Source organism: Vicugna pacos, chromosome 4 (genome assembly GCF_048564905.1).
Source record: "Vicugna pacos chromosome 4, VicPac4, whole genome shotgun sequence".
Classification (NCBI taxonomy): Eukaryota; Metazoa; Chordata; class Mammalia; order Artiodactyla; family Camelidae; genus Vicugna; species Vicugna pacos.
This window is the reverse complement of record NC_132990.1, coordinates 67,086,960-67,099,646: the sequence shown is the minus strand read 5'-3', so window position 1 is coordinate 67,099,646 and position 12,687 is coordinate 67,086,960. Positions and strand designations below refer to the sequence as shown.

The following is a 12,687-nucleotide window of genomic DNA, read 5'->3' as shown; positions in this document are numbered from 1 at the left end:
TTTTCTTTCTGTCCTGGTAGGACCTTAGAAATGAAGTTGAGAAATTACGCAACGAAGTGAATGAAAGAGAGAAAGCAGTAGAGAATCGTTACAAGAGTCTTTTGAGTGAAAGTAATAAAAAATTGCACAGTCAAGAGCAAGTGATCAGAAGTCTGACAGAGAGTGCTCATCAGAAGGACTTGTTGCTTCAGGTACCATCATTTGTTTCTCTTTCGTGTTTAAGTCTTTGGACTTCGGCATAGGGTTTTTTTGTTTTAAACACTTTTGCAGGAATGTTTATATAAAAATAAGGCTGGCAAAATAGATTGTAGTCTTCACTGCTATATATCAGAGCACTTTAGAGCTTTCATTATGTCATTTGAACCTCAGCCACCAGGGAGTTAGGTTTGGAGGAATGGAAGCCCTGGGAAGGGGAGGGACTTATCCTGGGTCATGTGACTAGTCCAGGCCCCGCCCTGCTTTGCTCCAGCGCCGGCCTCCTGCTGCTGCAGTACTGGCTGCTCCCTCTTTGGGCCTTACCCCTCAGTTCTCTGTACTTTTAACTAGTCCTTATCATCTTGGAATACCCTGCACATTTGATGGTGCAGTGAATTTTTGATTCAGAGCTACATGTAACCATGATGGAGTGAACATGGGTGTTTAACTCTGCTTCCTCTGAGGCCTCATTAACATGGCAGTGAAGGGGTAAGCGGTATAAACTCATGGACCAGGAGAAGGAGAATGGCGAACAGCAGGTGCCATTTGGATGGTCGGTGGGTGGGTAAGTGGTAACTACACAAGATTCAGCTTTCTCCCCTCTGGTCTGCACCTTTGGGATGAAAAGCCAACGAGAAGCAAGCTGATTAATCCTTCAGAACCAGAGAGGCTCAGCAGGCAGTAGGGGTACCAGGAGGCAGGCAGGAGGTGTGGCTGGAACATTGGGCAGTTAGGTGGCCTTGTTCTCCTCACCAGCAGGAGATGGGAGGTTGACTCTGTGGGGACCTTAAACCTGAGAAGCTCTAACCTGGGGTTCACTAGGTGCAGCTGAAAACAGGCGTGGCTCTGTTGATGAGAAGGAGTTGGAGTGGGCGTCCCAGCATTGCGGGTCTTCTGTGGGGAGAGAGGACTGAGAGATGCTGACAGTCAGGGGTCCTCCAACCCCTGCTGAGTCTCCCATCTCATCATCTCACAGCAAGGTCACCACTGATGTGCCCTTTCCAGACTCACAGAGCTTCCGGGCACTTCCACCCTTAAAGAGAGGTGGGCGCCTGAGTTCCTCAAACAGGAGAAAAGCATCTAAGAGGAAAGACAGACAGACAGAACCAAGCCTCACAGAGGAAACAGAAACCGGGGAGGATGAGAAAAAAACTAGACAACTTTTCAAAAACTCAACATTATAATGTCTTTATATAAGAAATAAGATTGGGATCTGATAATATTTGGAAAAGAAGAATGACCTATTGGAAATGGAAAGTTTGATCACAGATATAAAAAGCTTAATTAAAAAATTAGAAGAGTTGGAAGAGAAAGTCAACTGTATCTTCCAGAAAATAGAATTAAACAAAGAAACAAACAAAAAGATGAGAAAATAAAAGAGAAAAGACAAAGAAAATTAGAGGCTTGATTCAAGAGCTCCATGGTGTGACTAACAGAAGTTCAGAAAGATTGAAAAGGCAAAGCAGAGGGAAGGAAAAGTTCAAAGTCCTAGGAGAAAGCTTTTCAGAGTGTAAGGACAGGTGTCTCGGCATTGACAGGGCCTACTCTGTTTCTCACACAGGAAATGAAAAAAGACCTCTATCCTGAGACACATTGTTGTGAAATTTGAGAACATGGGTTAAGAGAGGATCCTAGTGATACTAGCCACTAAATATAAAAATAGATTTTATAAAAATAAAAATAAAAAATAAATAAAATATAAGTTGTAAAAACCAAAAAACCCCCCCCCAAAACCCCAAGAAGAAACCCCCCCCAAACAACAGAGGATCTTAAAGGCTTCCAGAAAGAGGAGAACAGTAGGTCACGTACAAAGGCCCCAGACTCGAAGTGATGGCAGGATTCTCAGCAGCAACACTGGAAGCCAGAAGCCAGGAGAGCAGTGCTTTCAGAATTTGGAGGTAAAGTGATTTCTAGTCCAGCATTGTGTAGTCAGCCAAGCTGGCAGCAAGAGTGAGGGCGGAGTAAAGGCGCTTTCAGACGTTCGGTGCCTAAAATCATCTGCCTCGGTGTACTCTTGGCGGGAAACTCCTGGAGGACGATTCCAGACAAATGAGGACGTAACCAAAAATGGGAGAGACAGGGGGTCCAGAGAGTAGGGAATTCACCTGGGACGCGGTGAAGGGAGGTCCCAGGCTGACAGCTGAGCCACTGAGGTAGAAGCCTGGATTCTAGCTGTGCAAGGGGTACTTCGCTGGGATTTCTTCAAGAGACGGAAGAATCCATCATTTACCTATTGTGTCTTGATACCACCTAGGAGGATTCATAAGTTCTTTTAGAGAGTTGGGAGATAACTTAACACCAAGTACATAATTTAGTTTTCTGAACTAAGTAGTTGCTAACACCAAGAAAAACAGAGTCAAACGTGAACGGAAATCATCCCGAAACACTCCATGGCTGGTCTGTGAATGATATTTGTGTGGCCATAATCACATGAACGCAGAATGTGAATTTAGCTAAAATTGTGATGTGACTATTAGGAAAGATACTGAGGTCCAGATGATGAGAGAAATCCTTAAACGTCTATGATAGGAGCCAAAAGATAAAATCTAATTTTAGGAAATCAAGAAACGTGCGAGTAGGAACGTAATTTTGAAACATGGAAGTGAAGAACAGAAGGAGGAAGTAGCATCAAAAGTTGGTTTTTTCGGGGAGTGGGACTCCGAGGTGGGACGTGGAGAGGTGGGGGGTGGCTGTTTTCCTTTTAAGCCTTACATGCTTTTGTTTAACAATGTTTATAATTGAACTTTTAAGAAATAAAAATGAGCAGTGTAACCCAAGCACAACTGTATTACGGTAATTCTTGAATTTCAGTTTTGGTTCTTCGATTCCCAGTTCTTCCTGTTACAGTTCAATGGGCTTTTACAAAAAATTGCTTCTACTTCTTTCTCATTCATGTTCTCCTATTTCATAAAGGATGACATAATAAATTGATTCTGATGGGTGCTTAGGAATAAGTTGTGGTTCTCATCCTTAATTTCCGACAGTGTGGATGGAAGCCCAGTCAGGAGTTACCAGGTTTTAAATAGTTAGGGATAGATTCAATGCTTGAATTTGGCCAAAAGACCAGAAAATGATTTCCAATCCCGTCGTGTTGCTGAATGGCAGCTCTTGGGAGGGGGCCGGCGGGGAGCTGCCTTGGGGCTCATCATGCAGGAAGAGCCTCTCACCTGTGACCAGGACCCACGCCAGCAGTCGCGGGCCTGCCCTTTTCTTCCTGGAAGTCGGATCGCCTCGTGGATGTGGATGGTTCAAGGGCTGTCAAATGTGTAATGTTTCAGGAGAACCTAGGCTTTGTTGGGCTGTGATGTGCAGTCCCTGTCCTCCCTGTGGTAACCCCGTAGGATGAGAAACAGGCCCAGAAATCACATCCTGGCCAAGGGGAACCCAGGACCGGAACCTGGGTCCCGGGGCTGAAGCCCGGGCTTTGTCTTCCGTACCTGCCGGGAGGCCGCGTCAGTGGTGGCCAGAGGGAGGGGATGCAGTGCCAGCCACCATCCTTGCCGCGGCCACATGGCGTGCTGGCTTCCTAGTTGTAGTAACGCACAAATGGGTTGCATTACAGTTTGTAACTGCCTGATATTTGGGGATGATGGAAATTATTTGGAGGCCATATGGGTTTTGTGAAAAAAAGTACATCTCCCCTTGAAGAGTTTGGGACCCTCTCTTAATATTTCTTCCTTGATGAAAACTTCCTTATGATTTGTTTTGTTTCCTTAGAAATTCACTGAAAAAGGCTTGGAAGTAATACCTCAGAACCACTACTTAACGACGGCGGAGGATCTTGAGCTGGGGAGTGAAGACCTCATCACCGAGAAGTGCCCCCCTCAGTCACCAGGCAGCGAAACCATCTTCTCTGAGGTGAGCGGGGCTGAGGCCGGACGTTCACATGCAAGCTCGTATTCTTTCCTGACATATCTGATAACTTCTTTGATCTGAAGTTCCTCTAATGCCTTCTTGCTGGTGACTGAGCTTTTACAACAGGTAGAGGAGGGGTTCTCAGCCTTTCCACTGTCCAGGTTAGTATCCTTCAGCTGAGTGTTAGTATTCGCGCCACACAGGAAACGGAGAAATCCCAGCTCGTTAAAACAGGAGCCTCGTATTAGGCTCCCCGAGGGCTTACCTCTCAAGAACGGTGTGATCGGGAGGTAAGAACCTTTTCCAGTTCAGATGCACGCGGAAATGGTACCGCAGGCCCTTCCTGTTCTCCCGTCCGCCATTCCCCAGCATCTCAACAACAGCTCACTTAGACCGCAGGTTTCCGGAAACGCCGTGTTTGTACCTCTCTGTGCCTTTGCCTTTTTCTCCCATGTTTGCCTGGTGACTGCTGAACACCCCTGAGGTGTCACTCTGGTGTCATCTTCTCTGTGACCTGCCGAGAGCACCGTCCCCTCGTCCTCCCTGGTGCTCGGCACTCTGCACGCCCATCCGCTGTAGCCCTGGGTCCCTGTGTCGATGTTCTCAGGCGCCCTTACTGCTGCCCTTCTCTCGAGCCCCTGCGCACGTGGGCAGGCACCTCAAGGGAAGGGAGCCGGTGTTCGTATCTGAACCCCAGCGGCCGCCCGGTGCCCGGCTCGGTGGGTGTTTCCTGAGTGAAGGCATGTTACATTGGTCTGCGGACATGCATATGGATTGTTCTGACCTTTAGCTTGCATATCATGCAGCCAGGCCACCAGACATGGGAAAGGAAAGGAGTTCACTGTGGGCCAAGTTTTATTTCATTTTGGTTTTTTAGCCTGGCTTAATTAAGTTCATACATTCAGAACACAGAGAATTCTTACGCAAATTAGTTCCCTGATGAATGACTCTGATCCTGACTTACGGTTTTTGCGAAGGGTGATTCTCAAAATAACCAACAAGCAGTGCAGCCTGGGCACATCCATCAGAATAGACTCGGGCGGTGGGGCGGGAGGGGGGTCCTGGAGGCCCGCCCGTGTGTCAGCCGCCAGCCCTGTGCTTCCTGGGTCTTGGAGAGCGGCTGCGGTGGTTGGGGTGGGTGGATCAAGGGTTATTTTACAACTGATGTAGAGATATTTCAGTATTACGGCACCGGTACCAGGCATTGCACTGTGTATCTGCTCAGGTTCAGCCCTGGCCCTGGAGGGCACCGTTGGCTGAGCAGTAGGAGCTCCTCCTTAACTCTCACCATTTGTGGATGTGCGTTTTGCTGCTTCTCTTGACTAAGAACGTCATCATGGACTTGGCCCTTGGGCTGGGCCATTGAAAGTGTGGAGGCCTGGATCCCTCTTTTGGCTCTGTCCTTCACTTAAGCAACCTCGAGCAAGTTGATAACTGTTATCTCAGAGGGCTAATATTTTGTGATTCTAACTTGCTCGTAGTTACTTAATTTTGATCAAATTTAGCTGCATATTAAGATGCATATTAACCCGTAATCCAGCACAGTCTGTTTTGAAACAAGATAGCAGCCCATAGGTTTTTTTTCAGATGGACAGATCGTCACTAATTTGAATACATTTAGTTAAACTTCACTATTTTGAATCATGTTTTAGGCATGTAAAAAGTGTTTAAATGTTGAACAAAACGTTGCTAAATTCGTTGAACAGGCTGAGTGCTTTAAAATTCCCCCTTGCTAGTTTGATCATCAGCACCACTTTGCTGGCTGGTTTCTGTACTTCATGGAACCATAAGTATAAAGTCATTCCATGGGCATTATAGTTATATTTCAGATCCTGGCAACATTTAAACGACTGTGCAAAATGCCTACATATTTGAGCAAAGGTTTTAATTCTGTTGTACGCAAGTAACTGCAAATGGTGGCTAAAAGATTATAAAAGATCCTTTAGGAACTGAAAATTTCTAGGTGTCAGTTTAAGAAACCCCAACTGTTGCAGCGTACAGGTAGACTTTTCAGATTGTAGTTCTTTTCTTTGTAGAAAACCTGGATTTCTTCTGCTGTGCCCTTGGCTGCTTTGTGTTGACTTAGGGTTTATCCTCTGCCCATTTCTACAAAGAACTCGAGGCTGTGATGATGTCTCCATTGACTCGGGGCAGTCTGTTTTCCTTCTAATCATGTGTGATCCTGAGAATTAATGCTGGATGATCAGGGAATTGAAGAACAGAGAGTAAAACACACTGACCATATTTAACTTGCTGCAGCCAGAGATTTATAGCTTGGCTATTGACATGGTTGGGACATCGCTGCTGAATTTCCCGAGTATTGAAATAAATGTCTTTGTTACAGAGCTGTGACATAGCTACTGAGGTAGACCGTCTATCCACCAGGCCACTAAATTGCCCTGATTACCAAGAAGTGAGTCATTAAGCTTTCTCTTTATGTATCTGCTGCCTCTTCAGGCTGTGGTCTACCCATTACATGTGCTTCCTTCAAGTCATTGAAGAAACTCTGGTAGGGTAGAAAATGTCTGGACTTTGGGGTCAGAATGTTGGTTCTGCTCCTTATTGGCTTTGTGACCTTGGGAAAGTCACCTAGTCTCTCTGATGCAGTTTTTTTTGGGGGGGGGTGGTGTTGGGGAAGTAGTTGAGTTTATTTATTTATTTTAATGGAAGTACTGGGGATTGAACCCAGGACCTTGTGCATGCTAAGCATGCGCTCTACCACTGAGCTATATACCTTCCCCTCCTCACCTAGTCTCTCTGAAACTCACCTTCCTAATCTGTAAAATGGGGAATTACATGCTGGCCTCTTGAGAGGATGGGAAATAGTGTAAGGGTGTTAGTTCTTTTGATTCCAAGCTGTAGAATCCAGCGTTGAGTAGTTTGAGCAAAACAATGACCGTAAAAGGGCGTGATTGCTGGAACACACTAGAGGTCCTCACAGATGCCAAGGGGGAGTTGAGGAGCCGCGTCTTGCAGGGGTGGTGAAACTGTGTCAGCCCCATGGAGAGCAGAAGTCGTCAACTCTGGGGCTCCATCTTGTTGGGAGGGGCGGAGTTGGGGTGGAGGGTGGGGGTGGCTTGCTCTGGCTGAGCCGGTGCTTCTCGCCACCCCCCACTGGGCAGCCTGGCCCTCTGCCCCTGCGCCGAGGGGATCCACTGATTTGTCAGCTCTGCTGAGGGAGCCTAGTGACTTCATTCTAACGGGGCATGATTCAATGCAGGGGAATAGGTGACTGATGAAAGGGGACCCAAATGGCTCCGAAGAGTTCATTTGTTTAACATGGGTGAGCAGTTTGCTTCTAGAAGACGCTGACTCACTCTGACTTCCATTATGCAAAATTTCCACGGGAATCTCTGCTCTTAAGATTCACGTCGGTCCCCGTGTTCCCTTCTTACCTTTTCAGTCATCGTTTCAGCCAGGATTTGTGGCAGCATTTGATCTGTGCCAAGCACGGTGCCTGGCTCGGGACGCTGCTGCCTAGAGGGGGTCCCCCAGCCTGGAAACAGGTGGTTGGTGCCTGAGCTCTGGGTGAAGGTAGAGCAGGGTGCTGAGGGGCCGGAGGAGGGCAGGCTGCCTGCTGAGAATTCTGGTGAGGTTCCCTGGAGTGTCCTGGCGAGGGGCGACCGATGGAGCATGGTCTCCAAGGAGGACGGAGGAGTTTCCCCCGGGAGCTCGGGCGGAGGCTTTCCCAGGCCTACGGAGATGGGAGGGCAGGAGAGCAAGCGGAGGTGTGGCAGGCTGGCAGGTGGAGGGAGGGGGTCGAGGTGAGCAGTGACCTGAAAAACCTGGTGACGGTTGGAATAGCTGCCCGAAAGGAGAGGAGGGGAGCTGAGCTGGGCACCCAGGCCCCACACCGACCACAGCGGACGGTCCTTTAGGGCTTCAGGCCAGGCCCTTGGCGATCTAGTAAGACACGGGGTCCTCAGGGTCGGGATTTCTTTTGCTGGGTGCTTGCGCCCTCACTGGGAGTCTGCCCCATCCACCAGGGTCCGTATTTATTCATCTTTTTTCCTAGTCCTTCTTGGTTGGCTTTGAAGTTACGTACCTATGCACAAATTCTGACTGCCAGTTATTAGCTGAGTGGACCCAACTCAGTTTTCTCAGAGAATCGCTTGATTCTTGTGGAAAGTGGGAAGCTCAGTACACCTCTGGGTGTCCGTTGGGATTAGGGGTGATCTGTGTAAAGCACCTGGCGGAGCACTGGTGCAGAGGAATGGAGTTAGGGCCGACACTTACCATGTGTTTCCGCCACGTCAAGCATCGTTCTGAGGATTTTGTATAGATTAGCTTAGTTAATCTCTAACAACCCTGTGAGATGTGTTAGAATTATTACCTCTGTTTATAGCTGAGGATACTGAAGCACAGAGAGGTTGACCTGTACAAGGTCACACAGCCTATAAGGTCACACACTGTTAACCATGACTGCCTCTCATGGTAGATTCTCAAGAAGCACTAGGTTTTCTTATTTTCATCGTCACTGTTGGCTGGCTTTTACGTGGCTGACAGTGGCCCTGTTACCTTGGTCAAGCGCCCAGTGCTTTGCGTCCACCGTGGCACGTTCATGGGTGGCCTGAAGAGTGCAGGTCCTGGAACCTGGCTGCCTGGATCCACACCCTGCCTCACCGTCCTGACCTTGGGCATCCATTGGTCCTCTGCGTCCCAGTTCCCTCATCACCAAGACGGGGAGAGTGGTAATGCCAGAGCTCATTGGGGTTCGAGGATTAAATGAGAAAATGCTGGAAAGCACTTAGCACAGTGGCTGTCTTGATACCCGATTGGATTCCCCGCCAGGCGCTGCTCTGGGACCCTCTGTCTGCACGCACGGTGTGTACAGGTGGGGGCTGACGCTTACTGTGCACGGAAGGCAGGTGGGAGCACCTTGTGCCAGTGACATGTGGCGTGATTTACAAAAGGGCCTGACATTTCTCACAGTGTGGGTGACTAACTCCTCACGACCAAACTGGTGGTTTAGCATTTAAATCCCTTAATTGGCAGGGGTGCCTTTGCCTCGTTTTGCTCAGGGCTAGAAGCTCAGCTCAGCAGCGGTCTCCTAGGGCGAGGACTCGGAACCTTTTTCGCCCTCTGCATCCCTCTGATCGTCTACTGGAACCAAGGACCTCTTCCCCGGAAAAGTATTTAAATGCATAAAGTACGTGCACATGCTTACAAAGGAAACCAGTTGTTTTGAAATTTGGCTATCAAAATATAAAGAATTAGGCTGTAGAAATGGTGCTTTATTAATGCGTTAAAAATATCAAGATCTAGTGGTGAACATAGCGTCTACTATAGTTTTGAAGTAGCGATAAGATTAAATGTTTTGAGGTATTTGCAACATATACAAAGTAACAGTATTTCTTTGGATGACAGAGTCACAGGAAAACAGTCCTGTGGTTTGTAGCAGGTAGCAGTAGCAGTGGTCCTTCAACTCACGATTGAAGGGGATGCTGAATTTCAGATGGAGCTTAGCGGAAATAGAGATGGAACTCCCACCCACCCCATTCATATTTGAGTTTTCATCAGGGTGAGGACCCCTGTCCTAGGTGGTTATCTGAGAAAGCCTGAGTCCCTGTGAAACCCAAGGGCTGCTTGCAGCCCCAGTCTCTCCACTAACTGAGTGTATTTCCAGCATCAGGGAGCATCTAGTCGGTGCCAGGCACCATGCCAGGTGTTCTGCACATGTTCACTTATTTATTTTACCATTTTCTTCATGAAAAGAAACTTACGGGCAAGTTCCAAGAATAAAGGATTTTACTTGTCCTGAGCCACCTGAGAGTAAGCTGCCCACGTGAAGCTGTGTACTTGAGTGTGTGTCTCCTGCAAGCAGAGACACCCCCCTGTATAACACAGCACAGCCATCACCTCCAGGGAGGCAGCAGGGACCCATCACTGCCACCGAATCCTCAGACTCATTCCCATCTCACCAGTTGTCCCATGATGCCCTCCGTAGCAGAAGGATCCAGTTCAGGATGCATGTTGCGCTTAATAGTCTTTAGTCTTTCCTGGACTTTCATGGCCCTGATGCTCCTGAAGCGTCCAGGCCAGTTATATTGTCAAGCATCCTTCAGATGAGTCTGTCTGGTGCTTCTTGGTGACTGGATTCAGGCGAGGCATCTTTGGCAGAAGCATCCCAGGGGCCAGGTCGTGTTCTCATCATGTCCTGTCTGATGGCACTTGGCTTAGATCTGTCCCATTACCGGCCATGCTGACTTGGATAGCTTTATGAAGGTGGTGTCTGCCTGATGTCTTGACTATACAGTTCCGCCTTTTCCTTTGTAATTAATAAGTATTTGGGGGGAGGTATTTTGAGTCTATGTAAATACTCTGATCTTCAAACTTTCACCCATTGGTTTTAGCATCCTTTTATGTTTCTTGGTTGAATTATTTATTACCATGGTGGTTAGCAAATGGTGATTCTTCTAATTCCATTATTCCTTCTACATTTATTAGTTGTTCTGCTGTAAAGAAAGGCCCACTCTTCTTCCCATCTGTCCGTGTGGACTCATGCATTTCTGTGGTACTCAGTAGGTTATAATCTGTTACTGTCATTATTTATTTTGATGCTCAAATTGTCCCAGATTTGCCCTTTTCAAACCGGCTCCTGTATCCTTTTGACCGTGTTCCTTTATTTAAGCACTTCCTTATTTTCTGGCATGACAAAATGCTGTAGACCTGGATGGTTTTTGACTTTCCATTCCCTGATACTGGAATTCGCCATTCCCCCCGGGATCCTTGGTTCCTTGGTTCCTTACAATACGCAATTTAACTTTCATCTGTTCTGTAACAAAATGAGGTGATGGCTCTTCACCATTGTACAGGTAGAAATACCAAGGCTCTAGTAAGTACCTTCCCGAGGTCCCCAAACTGGGAAGTGACAGAGCCACAATTTGAACCATGAAAAAACCTTCACATCTGTGATTGCTGATTCACAAAGCTACACCCCCACCCTGTAAATGAGGAGCCCGAACCTCACAGAGGGTGTTAAGCTGGTTAGTGGAGGTCACACAGCTAGTAAGTGGGAGAGACCCACCTAAGATCTCTTTAGCGTCACTCTGTTCAGGGTGCCTTTAAAGCGTGACTCACTTAACCCCTTCCGTTTTAATGTAAGTCCCTTGTCCCTAATACTTGTCAGGTTTTGGTTTATAGGTTTCCTTTCTTTGGAGCAAGAACAAGTGTGGGAGGGCATTCTTTGTAGTGTCGCGAAAACCATGACCAGCAGTCCTGATGGGTGGCAGTTTCAAATCAGTTAATGATGGTGATGGGGCTTTTTTGGGAGAATTTTTTTAAATTGAAGTATAGTTGATTTACAATGTTGTGTTAGTTTCAGATGTACAGCAAAGTGATTTCAATTTATGTGTATGTGTATGTATACACATATATATACTTGTTCAGATTCTTTCCTGCTGTGGGTTATGGTAAGATATTGGATGTAGTTCCCTATGCTAAACAGTAGGTCTTTGTTCTTTATCTCTTTTATGTATAGTGGTGTGTATCTGCTAATCCCGAACGCCTGATTTACCCCTCCTCCCACCAGTTGTCATTGTTTTATAGCGGCCTGTTTAGTGTCGGGAACACGGTGCTCAGCTTTCTGCTGAGGTGAGCGATGGACAGTCATCCCCTGCTCCCCCTGCAGGTGGTGCTCTCTGACTGTGGCCTGATCGGAGCCTGGCACAGGGGACCACCTTCGTTTGGATTTATAAATCAGAACTATCCATGTAGGTTTGCATAACGTAAGGATGTGCTATTTAAAAATTCTTCTCTTAATGTCAGATGCCCATTGTCCTTTCCAGGAAAAGCAACAATTAGGCTATGAAGAGCTGATTCAGGTCTTGAAGAAAGAGCGAGACATCTATACACATCTGGTAAAATCTCTGCAGGACTCAGACAGGTAAGTGTCTCCGTGTGGACATCACACACGTACATGCACACACATATTTTGAATAAATGCTGGTAGTTTCTGAGGCAGCAAATCCCTTCCACTTTGCCCTGGAAGCTTTAAGTGCTTGGATGGTGATTGCCTTATTTAAATCAGATATATTTATTTTCTAGCAAGAATTGTCTAATTTTTGGTAACAAGCGTAGGATAAACATACTGTAATAGTAATCACTCGGATTTTAATGATGCTTTTTTATAGATTTAGAAAGCATCTCTGTGTATTACCTCATATTACCCTCACGGCTGTTCTGTGAGCTAAGTGATACTATCATCTGTTTTCCATAAGGTCGTGAAAACTCGGAGAAGGTAAGTGACTTGTCCAAAGTCACACAGGCGGTGAGTGACAGTACTCAAACCTGTCTCTCGGTCGTGGAATGACTTGTGTCTTTACAGAACTGCTGAGATGACTTGGGGCCAGTGAGTGTAATAGGAAAGCTGATAATGGGCTAGTGGTCTTGCTTAGGCCCCCGCTCTGTGTCCACAGCACTGATTTCTCCCAGGGAAATGCCGTCTCTCTACACACTGGGATGGCTACAGGTGAATGGCCATGATGTCTGGGGTTCATTTCAAAACTACACAGATGAGGAGGAAGTGGGCAGGGACACGGATGGAACAAGACTGGCCATGGCTCCCTGGTTCTCAGGGCTCGGGTCGGGGGGGTGTGGGCCGGAGAGGGGCTCATTATATTAATTTGTCTTCGTTTG

At 47.1% G+C, this 12,687-nt stretch overlaps 1 protein-coding gene across 8 annotated transcripts in view; it reads left to right on the top strand.

Annotated features, from left to right (window-relative positions):
• The window catches only part of CDK5RAP2 (CDK5 regulatory subunit associated protein 2), a 166,958-nt gene that overhangs the window by 74,309 nt on the left and 79,962 nt on the right, over window positions 1-12,687 (top strand). For all 8 annotated transcript variants that reach the window (XM_072960013.1, XM_072960018.1, XM_072960016.1 and 5 more), the window contains 3 exons: window positions 21-191; window positions 3,913-4,053; window positions 11,838-11,935. In XM_072960013.1, the coding sequence (XP_072816114.1) occupies window positions 21-191; window positions 3,913-4,053; window positions 11,838-11,935 (410 nt within the window). The remainder of the gene's footprint in view (window positions 1-20; window positions 192-3,912; window positions 4,054-11,837; window positions 11,936-12,687) is intronic.